The 23,340-nt window shown below is 35.3% G+C and overlaps 1 protein-coding gene across 1 annotated transcript in view; it reads left to right on the plus strand.

The window, feature by feature from the left end:
- The window catches only part of LOC129799648 (octopamine receptor Oamb), a 187,434-nt gene that overhangs the window by 144,531 nt on the left and 19,563 nt on the right, over nucleotides 1–23,340 (plus strand). The window contains exons 6-7 of the mRNA XM_055843724.1: nucleotides 4,478–5,273; nucleotides 5,322–5,374. Coding sequence (XP_055699699.1) covers nucleotides 4,478–5,273; nucleotides 5,322–5,374 — 849 coding nt within the window. The remainder of the gene's footprint in view (nucleotides 1–4,477; nucleotides 5,274–5,321; nucleotides 5,375–23,340) is intronic.

Below are 23,340 nucleotides of genomic sequence, written 5' to 3' on the forward strand. Positions count from 1 at the left end.
TAGGAACTATAAGTCCTCGAACTAATATCTAATAATATCTAATATCTGATCAAAACAATTCGCAATGTTTAGAATACAGTGTACGACCATTTGAATAAATTATTCGAATGCGTCAAGAAACTTTTGGCTGATGAAAATGATCAATTATTGAAAACAATTATTTTTGATATGAAACCAAATGCATTATTTTTTTTTTAATACATAAATAATATCTACGGATTACAGGCAACTCATTTACAAAAATAAACATTTTAAAAAGTTATTTCTTTTTATCATTTTTTTACCTGGTTTCCCGAACATAGATTTATTAAGAAATTTTTGAACGACACTGTATCTTTATTGAAGGATATTAATCGGATTTCCTATTGATTTAAGATATTTAAACTTATCTCAGAATTAAAGATATTTTTGTATGAATAGTGCGACTCTAATGGTGTAAATGCCTAAAAAAATCAAATTTTTCACAATTGAAATCTTAAAAATTAGTCGTATTCTCGTCGAATTTTAGTCAGAGCATTACTCAAAATTGAGTTAATAATGCATTAATTATTTTACGGGCTTAAAATTTACTTTAACATGAAGAAATAAAAGCGAGTCCAAGGGACGGTCTTTTTCCGTACGAAAAAATGACGCGACAAAAACAGTGCACTTGCAATCCTTCTCTATCGTACATATATGTGCGAAATCGACGTACGTACTCTCAATGAAAAAGTCAAATGCGCTCCACAATTTTGTACTAAACTATCACCTTAGACACTATTTTCTTATTAATTCTTCACATATTTTATTGTTTTTTGCTACTTTTTATGAAATTTTGGTCATTTTTTTCTAATTTCACTACTCACATTTGTGAATATTTTTCTCATTCGACTATTGCTGAATGAGTCGCCAGACATGTCGAAAATATTCCAGCTGGATGGCAACAACACACAAAAATTTTTTAAAATTTTCACTAAATATTTTCACTAAATAATTCACAGCACTGAGTAATTCTATTTGCCATTTGACAAGTGAAATTTCCCCTCAGACATACCCAGCAAGGGGAAGATTATTTATAGGGACACTGGAAGTCACTGAAAGAGCCCATTTTGGCGCGTCATATTTCAGTCGTGAGCGAGTAATCTCAGAGTTATTACGACGCCAAGTGACTTTCGTAATAATCGTCATATTATTCCCCACTTTCCGTCATTCGACGCTCTGACGACCGTCACAAGACCCATTTTTGGATCCAGAATACATACATCCAACAGAAATCTTTCTCAAAATTGCCGTTTGGGGTGTGTGTGACACGTGTTGGCTTTTTTGTCATGCTAACACCTATGCGTAGCCCTCCCGAAGTACAGGGCTTAAGTGTTAAAGTTAAACCACTTGTGTGTACATGATTCTGTCAATGCATAGTCCCGAATTACATGTTCCAATGACCTCTTCTATGAAAAAAATAGCAAAAATTGGGAGCTTCTTTTAGGTTTTTTGAACTAAAATAAAGCCAGGTAGGTCCGAGAGATCTTTTAACGAGTAATCTAAGAACAAATACGGCCACAAGAAACTATAGGAAAGTCAATGCTAAAAGCGTTTACACTCTTACGGCGTTATCACACTTTCACATTAAAATTTTAATGTGATTCACATTAATTGTCGCTTGTTAGCGTCCAAATATGTTATTTGTGTCTTTGAGTCACTTAATATTTGGGATTTTTCTATATATTGATAAAGAAGTGGACTTGGCCTGCAAAAATAAGTTTAAATTTACCTAAAGCATAAATATTTTTCACATTAAAAAATTAAAGAGAAAATCGCATTAATTTTTCGTATTAATGCTATAAATCAATTTATACCAAATTTTGCGGGCCAAGTCTACCTTTTTGTCAACAAATAGATCAAATTTTGAATATAAAATGATTCAAACACACAAATTACACATTTGGACTCTCATCAGCGACAATTAATGTGAATCATATTAAAATTTTATTGTGCAAGTGTGATAACACAGTTAGAGTTGCACTATAACTTATTTAATGATTTTCTTAAGGTATTTGCACATTCTATTAAGATAAAAGCAATTTCGTGTACTTCGCTCAAAAGAAAATAGCAATAAAAGTAGTGATTTACAACGGCACTGATTTATTTTGCTTTCAGTTCTCCCAGAAAGAGTGGCATGACTTTTTGTTTTATTTAAAAAATAGTAATTTTGCACAGAAATTTAGTCAAATTTTGATATATTAAAATATATTTAGATTTCTAATAAAGAGCAATTTTGAAAGATCCTATTAGCAATTTGACGGCGTTATCACACTTGCACATTAAAATTTTAATGTGATTCATATTAATTTTCGCTTGTGAGTGTCCAAATATGTTATTTGTGTCTTTGAGTCACTTAATATTTGGGGTTTTTCTATTTATTGATAAAGAAGTGGACTTGGTCTGCAAAAATAAGTTTGAATTTACCTAAAGCATAAATATTTTTCACATTAAAAAATTAAAGTGAAAATCGCATTAATTTTTCACATTAATGCTATAAATCAATTTATATCAGATTTTTGCGGGCCAAGTCTACCTTTTCATCAACAAATAGATCAAATTTTGAGTATAAAATGATTCAAACACATAAATTACACATTTGGACTCTCATCAGCGACAATTAATGTGAATCATATTAAAATCTTAATGTGCAAGTGTGATAACACAGTAAAGCTTTGAAGCTTTCATCGCATTTTTTGAAGATTTCTTTAAAAAGGAATATGCCCCTTCAATTGCAAATTTGCAATATTTTTCCTAACAGCCCACCGCAATATTTATAGGCATCTCCTTCATTTTTCGTGCCTATCGCCAGGAAAATTCCTCCCCAGTTGAGTGTCACGGTGAAAAAAAAAATTGTTGAAGAATATCCTTCTTCTCCTTCTCATGTTACAAAGGATCTGGGTGTGGGCTTGGAGGCGGTTGAGAGAAATTTGCGTGTAATCTGAGATGAAGATTTGGTTGTCACTTTTTCTTCAATACAAACACACACTCTTACACGAAATGTTGGCAGTCACATCTGGTCCTTCAATGTCTTTTTGAGGGGATTTTCATGCTGGAAAATAGAAGAACTCTGAGAGTGTTCCAAGTTTTTTTTTTCGTACTACTTTGTAGTAAATATTTGCATCTTCTCTTGTGAAAACTTGGTGAAGTATTTTCTGGCATTAGATCAAAATCCATTTAAAACACTTTTAAGGGGATAGAATTTTTCTTGAAATTGGTCAAAGTTGAGAGTTCACGAAGGGTTCAACCTTCTGGTTAAGAAGTTTGAACAATTTGTTGGAGGAATTTCAAATAGTTTGCCTAGAGTTAATGTCTACGATAACGTTAAATACACTTGAAGATTTATAATGCTAGGTATTTCCACTTGTTCATACTCTCTTTTAGAAGAATTTATCGAGGTTAAAAAAATCTTTTTAGGATGTTATACTGAGAATAATAATTTTCTTTGATGGTCCCTCCACAAGAAAAAATTGCAGTGAATCTTAAATGCGTATTGGTATTTCAAATAAAAATATGAAGAGCCCTCTTCAGAGGCAATTTACTGAAACAAAAAAAAGCAAAATGAAGAAGTGTCGGAAATATGAGCCCGAGAAAAACTGAGGGAAAGTAGTAGAAAAGATTACGTAAAAAGGAAAAATGGAAATTTTCTGTAGCAGGAAAAATTACGCTTAAATTGGAAAATAGAAATTTCCACGATAGGATGCCAGTTTCCCAGGCAGAAAGACAGCATCAAGAGCAACAATTTCTCTTTAGTAATTTAAATTAAAGAAAAAAAAGTATTTTATTTGAAAATTGAAAAATGTACATTTCAGTTATTGCATGTTAAAATGTAATTCTCACCGCAATTCCATTTCTTTTTTATTTATATTTCTTTTCTAGATTGTACTGGAATTTTCAATTAAAATCGAATATACAAAGAATGAAGAAATTTTGTAAATATTGTATTTTGTAAATTGTCACGAAATCCTTTTATTTGGCAAATTAGTGCGTCGCAGAGGATTGTAGAAAATACTTCAAAAGCCAAATAACAAACATGATGTTTTGAATGTTAATTTGATATTTTACTTATTTTTCTGTAAGATATTAGTTCGTCTAACCCTTTTTTTTATGTGTGTAAAATTCAATTACATTTATCCTGAAAATAGAAAAGAGTCCTAAAACAACACAGACAAAAACACTTTGTGATAAGAAATAAATAATGTAGACGTCTTGTACAGAAGTGAAAAAGGAATCAATATAGATTGTTACACCCCTCCCCCCTCTTTGTTTGAAGAAATTTTTGTAGCACAGAGAAAGATATTGTATTGCAAATTGTAAATACTGACCAAGTTATGATGGATGAATCTTAGAAGAATCGTTCCAGTTGATTTAAACATCTTTCTCCCTTCATTACAAAATACAACCTCAAGGAGGCCCGACCCAACTGTGAATGACCCGAACTATCCTGTGTGTGTTGCAGGCACCAAGGCTGGACCCATGGAGGACACTCCCCTAACGCTGCGCATCCATCGTGGCCGAGCATCGGCCCAGCAGCCACCATCGTCACCCCATAGTCTCGGCAGTGGACATAGTTTGACGACACCTACAGGCCAGGAACGCTTCCCCGTACGCTCCCGAAGACGTCCCATGACATCAGCATCTGAGCGCCATATGGAGAAGCCACGGAAAGGTCATGCCAAGGTCAAAATATCCGTCTCTTATCCGTCTGTGGACAATCTTGCCGGATCTGGCGAAGATACAGTCTTTCGTTTCGATGAGGTTCCTCACAGAGGTTCCTCAGGAGCCCGAAAGTACCTAGATATCCCCGAAGAAGGTAACAATCATGCGCAACCCAAGAACTCCAAACGCACCAGTAAAGCACAGGTGAAGCGCTTCCGGATGGAGACAAAGGCAGCCAAGACACTGGCTATCATCGTTGGAGGTTTCATCTTCTGTTGGCTACCCTTCTTCACAATCTATCTCACACGCGCCTTCTGTCCAGACTGCATCCATCCCCTCCTGTTCTCCGTGATGTTCTGGCTGGGATACTGCAATTCAGCCATCAATCCCGTCATCTATGCTCTGTTCTCCAAGGACTTCCGTTTCGCCTTCAAACGCATCATCTGGAAGTGCCTATGTGGCTCTGATATCGCCCTCACCCGTCCAAGTCCCATTCTTGCCCTCCTCACACAGTCCCAGTCACTGACAATGTACACCACAACTGGGATAACACGACAGGCCGCAGGTCTGCCCAATCTCAATACAGAACGCACAAGGTGACGATCCCTGTCGCCCACATCCATGAATTCCCTCCTCTCCATGAGTGCTGGGATGGTGCGGGCGACCACTAAGACCACCACAACGGCCCTCGAACTATGTCAACCCCTCGTGATGGCCTCTACGGAGCAAATACCATGCTCCACGCACGAAATCACCGATGTCTAGGGGAGCTGAGCCACAGGGACTCTCTCGCTCTCTTGGATTTTATATGGATGTATAAAATGACAAAAGGATTCAACCTAAATCCATCCCCGTGTACCTCGTAATTCTCCATAATGGTGTGGATTTGTGCAGACAACCAAGTGGCAGTTATGTTTGAGATATCCCATTTGAGGATGTGGCAGAACAGTAAAAGTCGCCCTTAAATTACACGCAATACCCCAGGATAAATTTAAAAGACCGATGATGGTGCGGGGACTTTTGAAATACTCTTGAGTTTATGTCAAAGTCGAGGAGAAGTTCAGCAAAGTTAACTGTGTATAGAAGATAGATCAATGTTAGAGTTTACTCAGCATCTTTGTCCCTAAAATTGAGAAGGAGTCTCCATAGACTCGCTGAGCTTTTAACTTTACCTCACTCTGCTTCGGCTTTACGCTTTAAGTTGCACTAAAACGAATTGTATTACTGTGTTATCACACTTGCACATTAAAATTTTAATATGATTCACATTAATTGTCGCTGGTGAGAGTCCAAATGTGTAATTTGTGTATTGCAATCATTTTATATTCAAAATTTGATCTATTTGTTGACAAAAATAATGCGAAAAATTAATGCGATTTTCTCTTTAATTTTTTAATGTGAAAAATATTTATGCTTTAGGTAAATTTAAACTTATTTTTGCAGGCCAAGTCCACTTCTTTATCAATAAATAGAAAAACCCCAAATATTAAGTGACTCAAAGACACAACATATTTGGACGCTCACAAGCGACAATTAATGTGAATCACATTAAAATTTTAATGCACAAGTGTGATAGCGCTGTTATAGTTTGAAACTTTTAAAGGGTTTCTCTCAAGTCATTTAAATCAAGATAATATCTAATTAGTTGAATCTTCCCCATTGGTATTCTGTCATAATTAAACTTGTTATTAGACAGTTGTAATATGGATTTGACTTTAGTTTTCGTGAACCATGATAAATGAATTTGCGCAAAGTGGAGACAAGCTCGTCACAATTGCGAAAGAAATTTAAGTAAGTTAGGGTTGTGAATATGTGCCCTATATATCATGTCCAATAAAACCAAAACTTAATTCAAATAATTTGTTCTGTACAGAAGCACAATATTCGTTATTGCACTCAGTCAGATGAATATTTATTTTAGAGCACATTTTCCGGCTTTACAGTAGAACCCCGCTATAGGCCATCGCTCTAGTCCACAATTTATCGACCGTTGATTTCAAGAGAGCGAGGATAAGTACCACAATCGCAAATAAAGTGGAAGCCGTCGAGGAATTTCAATGTCAATACTAGAAGTCGTTGATAATTTTAAAAAATGACATGGACTATAGCGCGACCCAAGTGTCAAATCTGTAACCAAATATGGCCTATAGCGAGGCTCTACTGTAATTTGCTTTAAGGGGAAGTCGGGCACCTTTAAATTAGGGTACCTTTGAAATTGAGCTTTTTATCCTATTTCCGAACGAAACAGAACCTTATCATGGTAGAATTTAGCTCACGCAAGCAGTTGTTAAACTATCCAAAATCCAAAAGAAAAAAATCCAAAAATAAGAAAAAAAAAGTTGTGAGTAAATCATGTAGAGAGTATACGGCCCGTACGGCCTATTTGATAGTTGTTAACCCAGTCGACGGCAAAATCCAGCAAAACCCACCAATTCTAATCCTTGATACCTATGTAACGTTCAAACAATCATCCCTAGACGGGTTCTAAATGTTGCTGGGCTGGGGCTTTCGTTCGCGTCAATCGTCTCCGTACCTCAGTGAATGAGCATCAGTCGCCGTGAACAGTTCATTCCGCGGAAACTGTTTTCATTGTAAAACACAAACCGACAAAATATAGTTAACTAGGTGGGGATTCCGGAAATCGTCGGGAAATGCAATTCACTCAGGGAAAACTCATCAACTTATCGCAGACCTTTCGGCTCGGTCTCCAAGCCTTCATCAGTGGTCAAGTCTTTCAATTGTTCTCTGAGATCCGTTCATTAACTGGGTCAGGATGTTCACAGGCTAGTCCCCGACGAGTGACCTCCAAAGTTCAAGCCAATTTCTTACTTTCACATACAAATGTGTATGGGAATTTTTCTGCACTCGTGATCGTTATGATAAATATTTAAAAAGTGAGAAGTTTTTCCGTATTATAAGATACCTTTCCGTATGGAGGGATAAATATACTAAATTTTTGTTTAAATAAATTGTTCACAGGGCATATAGAAGGAATGGAGGCACTCTTTTATAATTCTCTGGGATTTCTTCAACACCGTTTTCCACAATTTTCTTCGCTTTTTCTTCTTTCTTGGGCTTTTTTCAGGTATCCAGCAGCTTGTCTTTGTCCGCACTGAAATTGTTTTCACTTCCTCAATTTCCCTTTTTAGAATAAAATTTAGGTGAGCTCCCTTTTGAGGCTTACAATTATAAATTTTTAGGCAGTAGAAAATATAACACTTACAAGAATTTTTCTAATTTTAAAATAACTTTTATTTAGAGGAAAATCACCAAACATCATTTTTTAATTTAATCATTTTATAATGGTTAGGGGAAAGTGTCCATTACACGGTCCCAAGCTTTACAATGACTAAGTTTTTCCTATGTTTCTGAATAAACGCGACTCCGCGATATGTTTTAAAAACAAAACACTTTCCTCTAGTTTTTAAAATATGGATGAGATGAGTCACATTTATTGAAAAACATACGAAAAAAATAGTATGGGCACTTTCCCCTTAGACCTTTACGTAATGACTTAGTTGAGTAACCTTAGTGAAGAAGAACTAATATGATATCTTGTTTCTTTTCAAAAATCGTAAATTTAAAAATAGTTTCTAATTGAGTAGGGGTAGGCTTTATAGGTTTTGAACACACTCTGGCTTCGAACACTTCATAATTTATTCAATATTAAAATAAAAAAAACACGGTCTATTTAGTCCATTTACCACTCACTATTTTTTTTCAATATTATTAAAAGATAACTTCATTTTATTTAATTTTTTCTTAAAACCAAGCAAAGATATCTGAGTATGTAGCTTTCCGTTCCAGGAAATTGCATTTTAAATTTGAGGATCCCAAAACAATGTTTTTAGAGATTAAAATAGCTTTTATCTTTATTATGCTTGAAAATCAGAAACAAACTTTTTTTAATCCGATTTTGATGATTTTAAGTGATACAGATACCACTTAATCTGATTTAATCGATTTCCAAAAATAATTACTAGCTTTTACGTTTTAAGTAAAATGGATTAAAAGCACCTTAAAAGAAAATTTCGACAAACTTTCTGTTGAAAGTTCACAATAAATTAATTTTCAAGTCGTTTATGATTATATTAACTTATATTAAGACGCAAACATTCCACAAAAAAATCCAGTGGAAATTCTGATAAAAAAATATTTTTTACAAGTCTAAAAATAAAGCATTTAATTAAGACTTTTCGCTAAAGAAAACGGCGGGAAATTTTATTCAAAAATGGACTTATAATGGTGTTTTTAGAGTTTCACAAACTTTCTTTCAAAAATTGAATTTTATTCCTATTTTGATTATTTTGAGGCCTGATTTGGAACGCTTTCTAACTAGATATTTCCTAAACCTGTTCATTAACGACATTGTAGCTCTTCCTATTGTTCAAAAATTATCTTGATCAGGGGCCCATCAAGCCAAATAAAAAGTGAAGATATTAGGTGAGATTCTTAACAATCTCACCTACTATAATCCTAACAAAATTTCATGTCGTCCGATCGACCTCAAACTTGGCCAAAATGTGTTTCGCCACTTCCTGATCACGAATATATATGTGGCTATTAGGTGAGATTCTTAACAATCTCACCTACTATAATCCTAACAAAATTTCATGTCGTCCGATCGACCTCAAACTTGGCCAAAACGTGTTTCAGCACTTCCTGATCACGAATATATATGTGGCTAATTTACGTTCCCGGCCGGCCGGCCGGCTGGCCGCTCTTTGGAGCTTAATAGCTCCTAAACTAAAAGAGATATCGACTTGCGGTTTTCGGCAAAGGTTATATATCGGGTGAAAATTGCAACTTGGTGCATAGACCCCCCACCCCCCACCCCTCCTTCCGCCATTTTGAAGACCCCCCTTTTTTTGTTTTCTCAATAGCTCCGCCCCTATGGCATTCAGCGGACTCAAATTTTAGTATGTTATAGCTGGGCCTTAGAGCTTTCCATCAATACCAAACTTAAGGTCCCCCGACCCCCCTGACCCGAGCTATAAGGGTCCAAAAAAAATATCTTAAAATGGTCATAACTCCGGTTCTAATTGTCAGAATTTAAAAAGTGAGGGCTTTTTGGAAAGCTCTCGTGAAATGCCACTTCCCCTTCTAACATCGCAAGTTCATAAAACCACCGCTAGGGGCGCTTTTTTTGAAAAGAAAATTTTTAAATCTTAAAAGTTAAATAACTCAAAAATTCCATTGTGCATCGGGCTGAAAATTTAGTATGTTGTAGCCGTTGATTATACCTATCAAACAAAAAAAACCTTAAGTCGATCTAAAACCCCTGACCCGAGCTATAAGGGGTCAAAGTTCGAACATTGACCGGCCTCTATCTCCGGTTCTAATTAACATATCGACATAAATTTTACCTTTTTGGTTTCGTCTCGATGAGCACTTTCAGATGGAAGTTCAAAAAGTCGCCACAGGTGGCGCTGTGATAGCGTCAAAATTCATCGAAATTCAAAGTCACTTTTCTCAAAAACGGCATTGTGCAAGTTAATGAAATTTTAGTATGTTGTAGTCCAGTCTAGGACGTTTCCAAAATGGTGCGTATGTGCGCTGTGGTTTCAATAGAACCGGAGATATGAGGGGTCAAAGTTCACGAAATTCAAAAAATCATATCTCCGGTTCTATGTGACCGATTTTGATGAATGAGGGCTTAAACGAAAGATCTCACCAAATGCTACAACTTTCTAAAATATTTGAACTTCGTGGAACCAACACCAGGGGCGCCACAGTCGAAAAACCATTTTCAATATCACATAACCTCAATTATCTCGACTGTCGCTGAACCGATTTTGATGATTACTTCGACATAATTGTAGATCACATTTGTCTCTACATTTCGTCCATACATCATTTTCCACTCAGACTACGCTATCACTCCGATTTTGCCGTTTAAGTGTGAAAAAATTGATTTTTCCCATAATAACGCTTTGAAACCACTCAGATGCCAATTTGACTGCCTCTACTCGACCAAGACTCTTAAAATAGGGTTTTAAATGGAAAGTCCCACAAAATACAACAAGTCTTTGATATAGTTGAAGTTCAACAAATAACTACTTGGGGCACTCTGGATGAAAAGACGAGTTAAGAAACAAAAAACCTCGATTATCTTGACTTCTCAGTAATCGATGAGATCATGTTCTATGGGAAAATTATAGAGAACATTCTGGTCTACATTTCATCCATATATCACTTTTCTCTCAGTTCATCCAAATCCTTGATATTTTGGTTTAAATACAAAATTTGTATAATTTCACGAATTGGATTCAAGATAACTGAATGGTGTCTCCCAACTTCAGCTCTAAATCAAATTTGCATGCACTCCGAGTTAGCTCACGTTAAGAATCTCACCTACATAAGCCGGTTAGGATTATCTGTCCTTTTTACGTTCCCGGCCGGCCGGCCGGCCGGCCGCTCTTTGGAGCTTAATAGCTCCTAAACTAAAAAAGATATCGACTTGCGGTTTTCGGCAAAGGTTATATATCGGGTGAAAATTGCAACTTGGTGCATTGACCCCCCACTCCCCACCCCTCCTTCCGCCATTTTGAAGACCCCCCGTTTTTTGTTTTCTCAATAGCTCCGCCCCTATGGCATTCAGCGGACTCAAATTTTAGTATGTTATAGCTGGGCCTTAGAGCTTTCCATCAATACCAAACTTAAGGTCCCCCGACCCCCCTGACCCGAGCTATAAGGGTCCAAAAAAAATTTCTTAAAATGGCCATAACTCCGGTTCTAATTGTCAGAATTTAAAAAGTGAGGGCTTTTTGGAAAGCTCTCATGAAATGCCACTTCCCCTTCTAACATCGCAAGTTCATAAAATCACCGCTAGGGGCGCTATTATTAAAAAGAAAATTTTTAAATCTTATAAGTTAAATAACTCAAAAATTCCATTGTGCATCGGGCTGAAATTTTAGTATGTTGTAGCCGTTGATTATACCTATCAAACAAAAAAAACCTTAAGTCGATCTAAAACCCCTGACCCGAGCTATAAGGGGTCAAAGTTCGAACATTGACCGGCCTCTATCTCCGGTTCTAACTAACATAGCGACCTAAATTTTACCTTTTTGGTTTCGTCTCGATGAGCACTTTCAGATGGAAGTTCAAAAAGTCACCACAGGTGGCGCTGTGATAGCGTCAAAATTCATCGAAATTCAAAGTCACTTTTCTCAAAAACGGCATTGTGCAAGTTAATGAAATTTTAGTATGTTGTAGTCCAGTCTAGGACGTTTCCAAAATGGTGCGTATGCGCGCTGTGGTTAAAACAGAACCGGAGATATGAGGGGTCAAAGTTCACAAAATTCAAAAAATCATATCTCCGGTTCTATGTGACCGATTTTGATGAATGAGGGCTTAAACGAAAGATCTCACCAAATTCTACAACTTTCTAGAACATTTGAACTTTGTGGGACCAACACCAGGGGCGCCACAGTCGAAAATCCAATTTCAATATCACATAACCTCAATTATCTCGACTGTCGCTGAACCGATTTTGATGATTACTTCAACATAATTGTAGAGGACATTTGTCTCTACATTTCGTCCATACATTATTTTCCGCTCAGACTACGCTATCACTCCGATTTTGCCGTTTAAGTGTGAAAAAATTGATTTTTCCCATAATAACGCTTTGAAATCACTCAGATGCCAATTTGACTGCCTCTACTCCACCAAGACACTTAAAATAGGGGTTTAAATGGAAAGTCCCGCAAAATACAACAATTCTTTGATTTAGTTGAAGTTCAACAAATGAACACTTGGGGAACTCTGGATGAAAAAACGAGTTAAGAAACAAAAAACCTCGCTTATCTTGGCTTCTGAGTAATCGATGAGTTCAAGTTCTACGGCAAAATTATAGAGAACATTCTGGTCTACATTTCACCCATATAACACTTTTCTGTCAGTTCATCCAAACCCTTGACATTTTGGTTCAAATACAAAACTTGTATAATTTCACGAATTTGATTCAAGATAACTGAATGGCGTCTCCCTACTTCAGCATCAAATCGAATTTGCATGCACTCCGAGTTAGCTCACGTTAAGAATCTCACCTACATAAGCCGGTTAGGATTATCTGTCCCTTTTTCTCTTCTCCTTGTAAAAATTTTGCAGCTATTGCACCGAGACTTAAATAAATTTGCTCGTAGTTCTTGTATTATTTCGCCGAACATTATGAAATATGTATTTTTAGATAGCTTTTAATGCACTATTTCGAAATATATCAGACTGATAAATCAATTCTCTTTAGGAAAAAACTTGCCAATAGTCTTCAGTGCCTCTATGCAAAAACGTATGGAAAAATGAAATATCGAGAGGCCCCTGTCTTGATCGTATTTAGCAACATCTGAAATTCGATAAATTCGAAGATATAGGGGATAAACAGAATCACAGGATGGAATAATTGAGAATCACAGAATACCGAATTGAATTATTAAGGGAATCACACATTTAGAATCAGAAACACATTGGAATCCCATGGAATAAACGGAATATGGACACAAATTTCCGATCATTAGTAACCCCTTGGTTGTGTGACTATTCCGGATGGGGTTAATCCCGGAACATGTTGTTCTATTCTGAAAAGAAGGTCTGTCATTTGTATAGTTTAGTACAAGAATGTACTAAACGTTTTACTCTAACATTCTAGACCATTACTCATTTTTTTTTACTTACAAAAGCTTAGAAATTAAGCCGAAAACTAGTGTTTCTCTTTGAAATTAAACTGAAGATATTTAGCTATCTCCGAAATACTTTAAAAAAAAAACCAAGTTTACGCATTTCTTTTCAACGACTAAGCTAGTGATGAAATATAAGTTTTATAGCAAACTTTTAACTGGAAAACCCCCTCGAACAAATAAATTTTTTCAACAACGTTTCTAAGATGAAAATTATTGTAAAAATTTGATTATTTTCTCCCCTTTCCTGCCATCAATATCCACCTCATAAAGCTATGTCGTCGCAATTTTGTTCCGGTATCACCAATAAAACAGCAAATAGTTTGTAGAGAAAATTATGGTTGAACTTTTCCCAGGCAAGAGCTTTTTTTATGACGACATCATTAGTACATTTGCGATGTTGAGATATCCTTGATACGGAAGGACAAAATACTTCGAAGGGGGAACTTTTACAGACTATCATCTACTGTTGCGAGTGAGATAAAATGGCCAAATAGATATAAAAAAAGAGAGAGAAAAATGAAAGAAAGGGAAAATGGCCAAAAAAACTTCGGAAAAGAATTCATTTGAGAGGAAATGGCATAAATTGGCACAGCAAAATGAATCTCACAACATTAATGAGCAAGATGATAGCTTTTCCAGCAATTCAATTTCTCTCGTGAGATTTACATTTTCCTACTGGTGGTAGATGGTACAAAAAACCTCAATTTTAAGATTGGTGTTAATATGCTTGAGGCATTGTGGGGATTAAATTTCTAAATAAATATTTTAGTATTGCTTGGTGAGAAATCATCCTTAATTTCACCATATTTGGCCACCTTCCCCTCAGGACAAACAATCTCCTCCGGAAAGCCCTAATTTCCTCTCATTAAATCCTTATATTCAGCTTCTCTTTCCCGGAAGATTTGCTCCTGTATCTTCCGTTTAGCAGGACAGAATAGGGTGGAGTAACCACTTATCGCCACTTCTAGGAAAAAGTGAAATTAATTGTATTATAACTTTTGACCCCTTATTATCAGATAACTCAAATTTGACACAAACCTACTTAGATATATTGGTTCTAGATTCTTCAAAACAATTGTCCTACAATTTAACGCGGGAGTACATAAAAAAATGATTTTTATTAACAATGCAAAAATAACCACTTAGTCGCCACTTTTTACCACTTTTCGCCAGTTCTATAACCACTTTTCGCCACCCACTTGGAAAAGTTCAAACTCGATTATTTTGAGCAATATTATGCAAAGAATACATTCAGCATTTCTTTTTTTCTCATGATCACCTTATTATTCACATTAAATGATTTTTCTTCACTTTTATTTGAGAAATCAAATTATTAGACTATTGCAGAAAGTAAACAAAGTAGATTTGACAACTGAAAATCTATGAAGTGAAGTTAGCGTCGCCTATTGAAAAGCTATGGCGACAGGTGATGAATCAATTTTATAATATTACCACTTTCCGCCATGCCTCATTTTTACATAAAAATAATATAAAATGAAATATTAACTAACTAAATACAAATTTTATGTATTCGTCGAATGTAATTAAATGTTCAATAGACAATTTATTGATTCAAAATCGGAAATTTTGTTCGATAAAAGTTTCATGAAACTTACTATATTTGGTAAGAAATATTGGATTCGATGCACTTGCTTAAAATATTCCTCAAAAAAAATGCTCAAACATTTAAATTCAAAACAAAAAATGAGTGTTTTTCGACTCTATACGTAGCAGCAATAAAAATAGAAGTAACTTTGCTGCTCATTTATTCCATAAATCGTGAAAAATAGCGATTTCCATATAAGTGGCGAGAAGTGGTGATTCCACCCTAAATATTCATTTTGCAATCTCAGAAAATAAGTTAATTAGCTGAATTTTTCTCCATACTGACTGGGATTTCCAATTATTTCCCCAATAATTTATTTACTAGGAAAATTTCTGTCTAAAAAATTAATTAGCTGAAAGCACAGAGGCTAACACACTTTTCCACTTTGTTTTTTTTTATCCACATGCAGGATTAAGGGTTGGATGCAATAAATCTTTGAATATTTTCATCAGTCTTTATTTGAATTCCCCACTCTGTAAAAAAAATAAATAAATAAAATCCACGTGCAATTTAACGGCGACTTATTTCTGCAAATAAAATAAAATTAAGAGGTAGACGAAATTCTCAGAATTTACTTCATCAAAAAGTATTTTAGATGTTGCTCATGATTTTTATGAAAATTAGATTGTGAAGAATTGCGTTTATAATTCCGTGACATTCAATTAAAAAAAGTAAACAGAAACAATCTCAAATTGCCTGAAGAAATGTTTAGAAAACAAAGCGGGTTAAAAAGAAAACCATTTTTTTATGTGAGTATAATACTCAGTAAAATCTCAATATTATACCAAAAGTATTTCTCATGTTAGATCTGTAAGAAAAATTTCTACAATCCTTGGATAAAGAGTATTATTACTTAAGAACTAACACTAATATTCAAAACATTTTCATGTAGGAACTATTAGAACTTAATGGTATTTTGGTCAATTCAATTTTAAAAAGCTTAGCTTCAAAGCACATTTAGGGCTCTAATCAAGAAAATCTCTCAATGGTTTTTCTCTTTAGTCTAAGATATTCAATCTGTGGCAAAAAAAAAGTTTGTAAACCTTCTGGGATAAATCACAATGAAGAACAAGTTAATTTCAATTAACATGGGACAATAATATTAAAAAAAAACATAAAATAAACATTGTCTTGAATTACAACAATAAAATGTTTAACAAAATAAATCACCAAAAAAGTTTCACTTAAAAGTTTTTCAAATCTATCTCCTGTGTCGCTACAAGAAGTTCACTAATTGAAACTCCTAAAATCAATTTGGTGTGAAGATGAAATTGGCCCTGATGGAAAACAATTTTGCCACTCAATTTAACTTTGAAAGTTTGCAATAGGTCAAATGCAGCAAGGCTCACCCACTTGCACAGGAGGGTAGGAGTTGGAAAAAGAAAAATGGTTACAGATGAGAGACATGACCAAGAGAACGGGAGAAAAGTGACAGGAAAGAATCTTTGGAAAGTTCAACAAAAAAGGTGGAAGTCGTGAAAAGAAATATTACTAAAGTGTCTATACATCTTCCTCATTCTCTGTCGTCTTTTGCTCTGTCCTTGGCTTGGTTCATCTTGAGAGAGCAAGTTTGAAAATGTATCTCAAAGAAGCAACTTTTGAACCGTGCTTATATCTCCACTAGAATTTCTTTATATTCGAAATCAAGTACATCTTTAGTCAATTTATAAGTTTGCCTAAAATATGAGCTATGAAAAGTATTTGCAATAAAAATAAAAAATTTTGCAAATTGCATCAGAAATATTCAATTGAGTGTTTAAAGCAGGGGCATGACATTTCCTATGTTTCCCATATGTTTCTAGCGAGCCGAAAATTTTTTTGAGTTTATTAGCTGTTTTCTGTCATTGTAGAATGAATTAGCAAAAAATACTTATACAAAATTAAAGCTTATTTAATAACGAAGACGCAGCCGAAAACCCTAAATTGGCAACCTACGTAGTTTTGGAGATATCTCGTGAAATGTGTACGAAAACAGGGAAAAAATTACACTGAAACCGGTCGCATTTTTCAGAGCTAATGTCACCCCCCTGGTTTAAAGATTTTTTCCCTTGTTACTGAAACATTGAAAAAATCTGTGACGAAAATTTTTCGATAATGAGCCACCTACAGTAGGTATCAAAAGTTTGTTGCCTCACGTATGGTCGGGAAAAATTAAAAAGTAATTTTTTTCTATCGCTTTTTGCACCGCTTTCTCGAACATACGTGAGGCAACAAACTTTTGACACCTACTGTACTTATTGGAGTATTTATATGTAGTGCACCCTGATCAACCTGCAGCATCAAAATTAGATTTCATTCAGTACTTAATTATAAAAAGGGGTGGCAAAGCGTCCCAGGCTTTGCGCAATGCTCGAACTCGTGACTTATATGCTATGCCGCAAAAGTACTTTCGCATCATTTACCGTTTACCGGTTCTCAAACGATTTGAACCGATTCATAAAACTCTCAAAAGATCCCCCAAAATAGTTTTAGAGAGATAAATTGTATAGGAAGCATGGTACGATCTTTGGGCTGCAGACACCTAGACTCTATTTGAGCCCCTTATGTCTACCCAACAAACCTTATTCCAATTCTTTTAAAACCTGGCTGAACTGCAGAACATCCTGAGCTGCCGCACTTTTGATATCCTCCAGTGTCAGCACTTCTTTCTTAAAGATCTGAATTCTCTGGCTTGAGAATTTGGAACAATAACATAAAATGTGTTCTACTGTTTCTAGACTCTCTCCACAGCCCCTACAAGTTGAGGAAACGTCTACACCTAACTTTGCAAGATGTGAATTTAGCCAGTGTCCTGTGTAAATTCCTATAATTACTCTCAAGTTCCCCCTGTTAAGATTTAACAGGAGTTGAGATCTATTTAAATCTAATCCATCTATTACGGATTTCGTGAAACTACAGCCTTTTACATTATTCCAAAGCGCTGTATGCTCTATTCCTGTAATATATTGGAAGTAATCTTTCCGAGAATAGTTTTAAAAATAAGGGGTTTGATTTTCAGATAAAATTTTTTTATCGGTTATGAACCGGTTTATTATCGATTCAAAACCGATTGGAACCGGTTTAGTTTTGTCGGAAATTCCAAGACCTTTCCAACGACCCCAAACATGACCCCATTTGCTTGATAAATGCGCTCTCTAGTGTCTTTTTAACTTTTGACCTTGAAAAACCGTTATTAGAAATGATTCAACGGTATTTTCGTATATGGACGAAATGTTCGCCTGGGTAATCTCTAAAACATATCCAAAAATGAAAAAAATCGCACGACGTGTTTTCGAGCAATCCCAAAAAACATAGTTTTGGTGGGAAAGGGGAAGGGTGGGGGGAAAATGAGGGGCATGTAACGATCCTTGGATCGACTAATGTGGGGGTCCCTCGAAGGTCCCAAGTCTCTATCTCTAACCGTTTGGCCTCTAGAGCTGATGACAACCGGACGAACAGACGGACAGACGGACAGACGGACAAACAGCGTGACGACATTTCTCACAAATCATCTGAAACGTGAAGATTTGTTAAGAAAAGAGGTCTCCGGGGGATGGAAGGTGGAAATTTGGGGAGGGGGGAGGGTGAAAAAATCAAGGGATTATATTATATATACAGCTCTCTCCGTAGAGTTCGAGCAGTAATAAATGTTTAAAAGCTTATCATAAGTAAGCAAAATTTATCTCGAATCGTGCCATCGATAATTTTACTTCATAAAACATATTTGCGAAACAAAAGCAATTGTGCGTACCCCATTACACTTTGATGTGTTACAATTTTACTTATTTGCCCAGTTTTTATTGCCCAAAACAAACTTCTGACTCAAAGAGAAGGAAGTATTAATGCAACATTCCATACCCCTTTAAATCAGTGGCACTAAAGTCTAGAAGTCCAATATTACCATAAAGTCCATAAAATTCGTTTTCAGTCTACTCCACATACGGATACTCAGTGAGATAGAGAAGGTAAAAAGGGTTTATTTTGGGCAAAAGAACGACTGTTCATATGATTATCAAGTTAGAGAAACTTTATGGGTTCTATTTGTACCAGCTCAGAGATCCATTTGCCAACAAGAGATCCGTAATAGTTCCCGCACCCCATCTAAATGTGCTTTTCGACCCCGAATACACAATATAGAGGAATCTGGGGTAAATACGCACAGGAATAAGATTCCAGGAAATGAAATCTATGCATCCAAAGATACTACATTGAAATACTTGCTTACCGAAAAAATGGGCAACATCCTTCTTATCCCAGTCTCTAGGAGGGACACTGAGAGAAATCCGAAAAAGTTAAAATAACATTCCGGAAATGTTAATTTTACCCTGCAGTATTGATCCAAAATCGGTGTAAATATTACCCTTTTTAGGTGTATTAGGGGTTAAAATTACCCTTTTTATGTTAAATTTACCCTTAAAAAGGTGTAAAATTAACATTAAAAAATGTTGATATATTTTTACACCTAAAAAGTGTTAAAGTTATGAGGAAAAAAAGTTAATCGCACCCTCTTTTTTTCTCAGTGGAGCAGTGGGTTATGCTCCACCAAGTCCTTTTCTTCTCGCTATACACTCTTCCTCGATGATTGTGATATCCGTACACGCAATCTCTTTGCACTAAAAGCTTCAATTTTTCGGTGGCTCTGAATGTGGACAGATAGTAGCAATATATGCTACTGACCCACAACGGAACATGCTGGAGAGCCTTTCATCGTCAGCCTACCGGAGTAGAGCCCTATTGCTCATTCCCAGGGAGCCACGAATCAGGGTTCCTCTCAGTCTACCGGACGCTCTTCACTCCATCTAACGGCGATATATTACTCTCTGAAGTTAGCCGTTATAGCACCCCTCAGAGTCACCACCGCAGCTGAACCAGTGATTGGTACTGTAGGCTTAGAAGAGTCTTCGTCAGGATGGGCTTTCTCCCCCCAACTAGACTCAACAGTCTTACTACAAGATCATGCTTTAGATAATTGAGAGCATATAACACAGAACTCTCCGATATTCGGGTGGCAGCTGTCAAATAAACGAAAACGCCAAAAATACACTCCTTCTTTACCTGTCATTTTCAGTCGCAATCACCTGAATATCGAAGAAAACACTGTATACTACGTCAGCTCGTATTTTTAAAATGCATATATTTTTCATTTTTGCCACAAAATTCCCTCAGTCGATCCGCACAGTTCCTGGGGCAGATCTGCACGCTCTTTGAACGCCCCTGAAGATAAAGGGTGTGCAGATCTGCCCAAGGAACCATGAGGATCGTCTCAGAGAATTCTTTGACAAATGAAAAAATATGCAATATAAAATTACGAGCTGAAGTCATACTGATCTCTACGATATTCGGGTGATTGCGACTGAAAATGACATGTAAAGGAAGAGTATTTTTTGACGTTTTCGTGTATTTGACAGCCGTCACTTGAATATTAGAGAGCTCTGTGTATTTAACTAGATAGGAATTCCGGAAATCGTCTAAAACACAATTATTTAAGGGGAAACTTATTAACTTTTTCCATAGCTTTCGACTCAGTCAGATCAGTGATAATAATAATGATAATTCCCACATTGTCCTCTTATGGATCTATTTTGGGGATCTCAGCGGCATAATGGACTTGGGAGGAAAGATCCCCGGATTGACTCACAGTTATGAATTCGAGTCTCACCCGGTGCAAAGACCTGAATATCTAAAAAAAAAGACACTGTCACTGTAATATAACGTAATAAAATGCACCGATTCTGCACAAAAACTCCTGGACTATGGAAGAAGCATCCACATTGCGGGGAAGGCACTCCTGTCCGATTTACGATCAACAAATTCTTCCAATACGGAATATACGACAACATGATTGAATTGTAACGAATACTTCCCAATGCGATTAATAATAATACGGATCTACCCCAGCTTCCCCTATGTCGTACGAAATCATACGCTTTTGAACGGCCACATAACACCATCCATGGGGTTCATTTGTGGCACCATAGCGTCATTATATTTGATTGTTATGGAGCATTTTCCACCTCACATGAATTCATCGGTGAGTGCCACTTCTGGGGCGCATTTTCATGAGTCACCCAACTTAATACACTCTATTCCCATTAAACACCACCATCTAATTATGAATGCTGTTCAGTGAATTAATTTTGCCTCTCTAAAACAAATTGCAGGTAAATTTATGGTGCTACAATATGAATATTTGATTCATGTTTGTGCAACTTTAAAAATGCATATAGTTGAGAATGTGTGAACATTTCTACAATAAAACTTGAGAACTTCAGGTCGTCGATATTATTCCAACTTGACATAGAGCCAACAATGCACGTAAACTGACTAGTGAAACAAAGTTAAGTCTTCTCTCTGTCGCGTGAGGAAAATGGGTTTTACATTGTGGTTGAGAGGAAAAGTGTCAAGAATGCTTTTACAATTTAATACAAGCTACTCAAACATTGTTGTAATACGACAAATTAGATCCTTGTGTAAGGTCTTGGCAAATATTAAGAGGAACATTCTTCTGGGAATTGCAACCGAACAATAATCTTATTTTAAGCTTGTATTAAGAAAGCATTCGAAATTTAATGTAACACAGGAGGTAGATATAAATGTCTTCAAACATAATCCATAACATTGAAATAAAACTTTTTTTTTAATAATTTCTTTCAAAATAAGACACAAACACAATTATAATTGCGCAATCCAGCAAGGACTATCTCAACGCAGTATTGTATAAACTAGTTCAATATAGAACTGAAATTCTCTTTTATTCTTTGAAATGTATAACAAATGTTTGCAAAAGAATAAGACTTGTATGTTGCATATTATGAGCAACATAACATCCAATTTATTCAGTTTTGTTTGTTCTATAGCTCAGTGCCTTTGAGTTAATTCTAATTCAATTCAGACACATAATTAGATTTACGAGTATAATACTGCAGCAGCTAAATGCAGTGAAAAGATTCCTTCTCATGAGGGAATTTTCTGAACAAGAATTATTTTATCTAAAATTCCTTAGAATTTCTCTTACACAAGGAAAGAATGGAGTTTTCAGTACCATATCAAGCTTAGTTACACAATTGCAAAGAAGTAATTAAATCCAATTTAAACAAATTTTATGCCAAAAAAATTATATCCTAATGGCGATATATGTATTTTAGGGGAAACTAGGACTCCACTAAACACGGGGTAGCACAAAACGCTAATTTTTATTTCTATACTATTTGGATTATCCCAATCAACCATTTCTTCAGTGAACAAGCATCCCTGTAGTGCCCATAAATGCCTATAGGTCTTGTCCTCAGAAGTCGAATATCTGATTAAAAAATCGCAGTGTTTCGTGGTACCCCGTGTTTGGTGGTGCCCCAGTTTCCCCTAATGTTGTTTCTTGCAAAATATATTTTTAATTAGAGTTAAGCTCTTGTTATACTGAATGAAGAATTAATATCGGAGAATGAATGCTCTATCCATTACTAATCTTATATTTAAATTGAATTTAATACGAGTTTCAGACCTAATGCTTAGCCATATGGCTTAACTTCTCTAATTTCTTATCAATCAAGATTTTTTGAAAAATTATCACTTAAGATTGAACAACATGGGCAATTGATCCATTAAATTTTGAAAAACCAATAAAATTGGTTGCTATTTTGAACTTCGAGACCATCAGGAACTGGGCCAAACCTTAAGTCTGAAGCAGCCTAATTAATTTTCTCTTTAAAAACTCAAAGTCCTTAATCGTTCATGCAATATTTTCTATATTAAAAAAAATATTATAAATATTTAAAAAGGAACGAACGACAGACAGTGGGGAAATTCATGTTTTTTGAAGTTTAAATTACGTGAAAATCCACGAACAAAAAAATTTAAACAAATATTTTTCGTTTTGCTAGAAAAAATCCTAGTGCGAGATACATAAGGCGCTGAAGATGATATGTGTCGTGCTTTATTTCTCACTTGTGATTTTTGACAAAATTTTTGAAACGCTTTATCTCGGGAATAAGTAACGATTTTCTCTTATTCCTTTATTAATTTAAAAGGTAATTTTATTCTCTTTAAGACACAATTTTGAATTAAATATATAATTTATTAATTTTTTTGAAATTTTTATTTTGAAATAAAAACTTTTCTCGAAATTGGCGATCAAAAGTTCTCTCAAAAAAGAGCCTTCACTTTTCAATTTAACTACCTTATTTTTTTTCAAAAACATAGTTTCAAGTATTTAAACTCAAATGTGAAGTAATCCCTTTTTTGAGGAAATATAGTGCCACTATAATACCAACCAACAGTAAAAATATCAATTTTTTGGATTTAATATTTTTGAAAAAAAAAATTTTTTTGAATTTTCAAAAAACGGTTTTACAAACTTAGCTGAGTTTTTATCAAAAACAAATCATTAACGCATATTTAGCACTT

The sequence above is a fragment of the Phlebotomus papatasi genome, chromosome 1 (assembly GCF_024763615.1).
Source record: "Phlebotomus papatasi isolate M1 chromosome 1, Ppap_2.1, whole genome shotgun sequence".
Lineage (NCBI taxonomy): Eukaryota > Metazoa > Arthropoda > Insecta > Diptera > Psychodidae > Phlebotomus > Phlebotomus papatasi.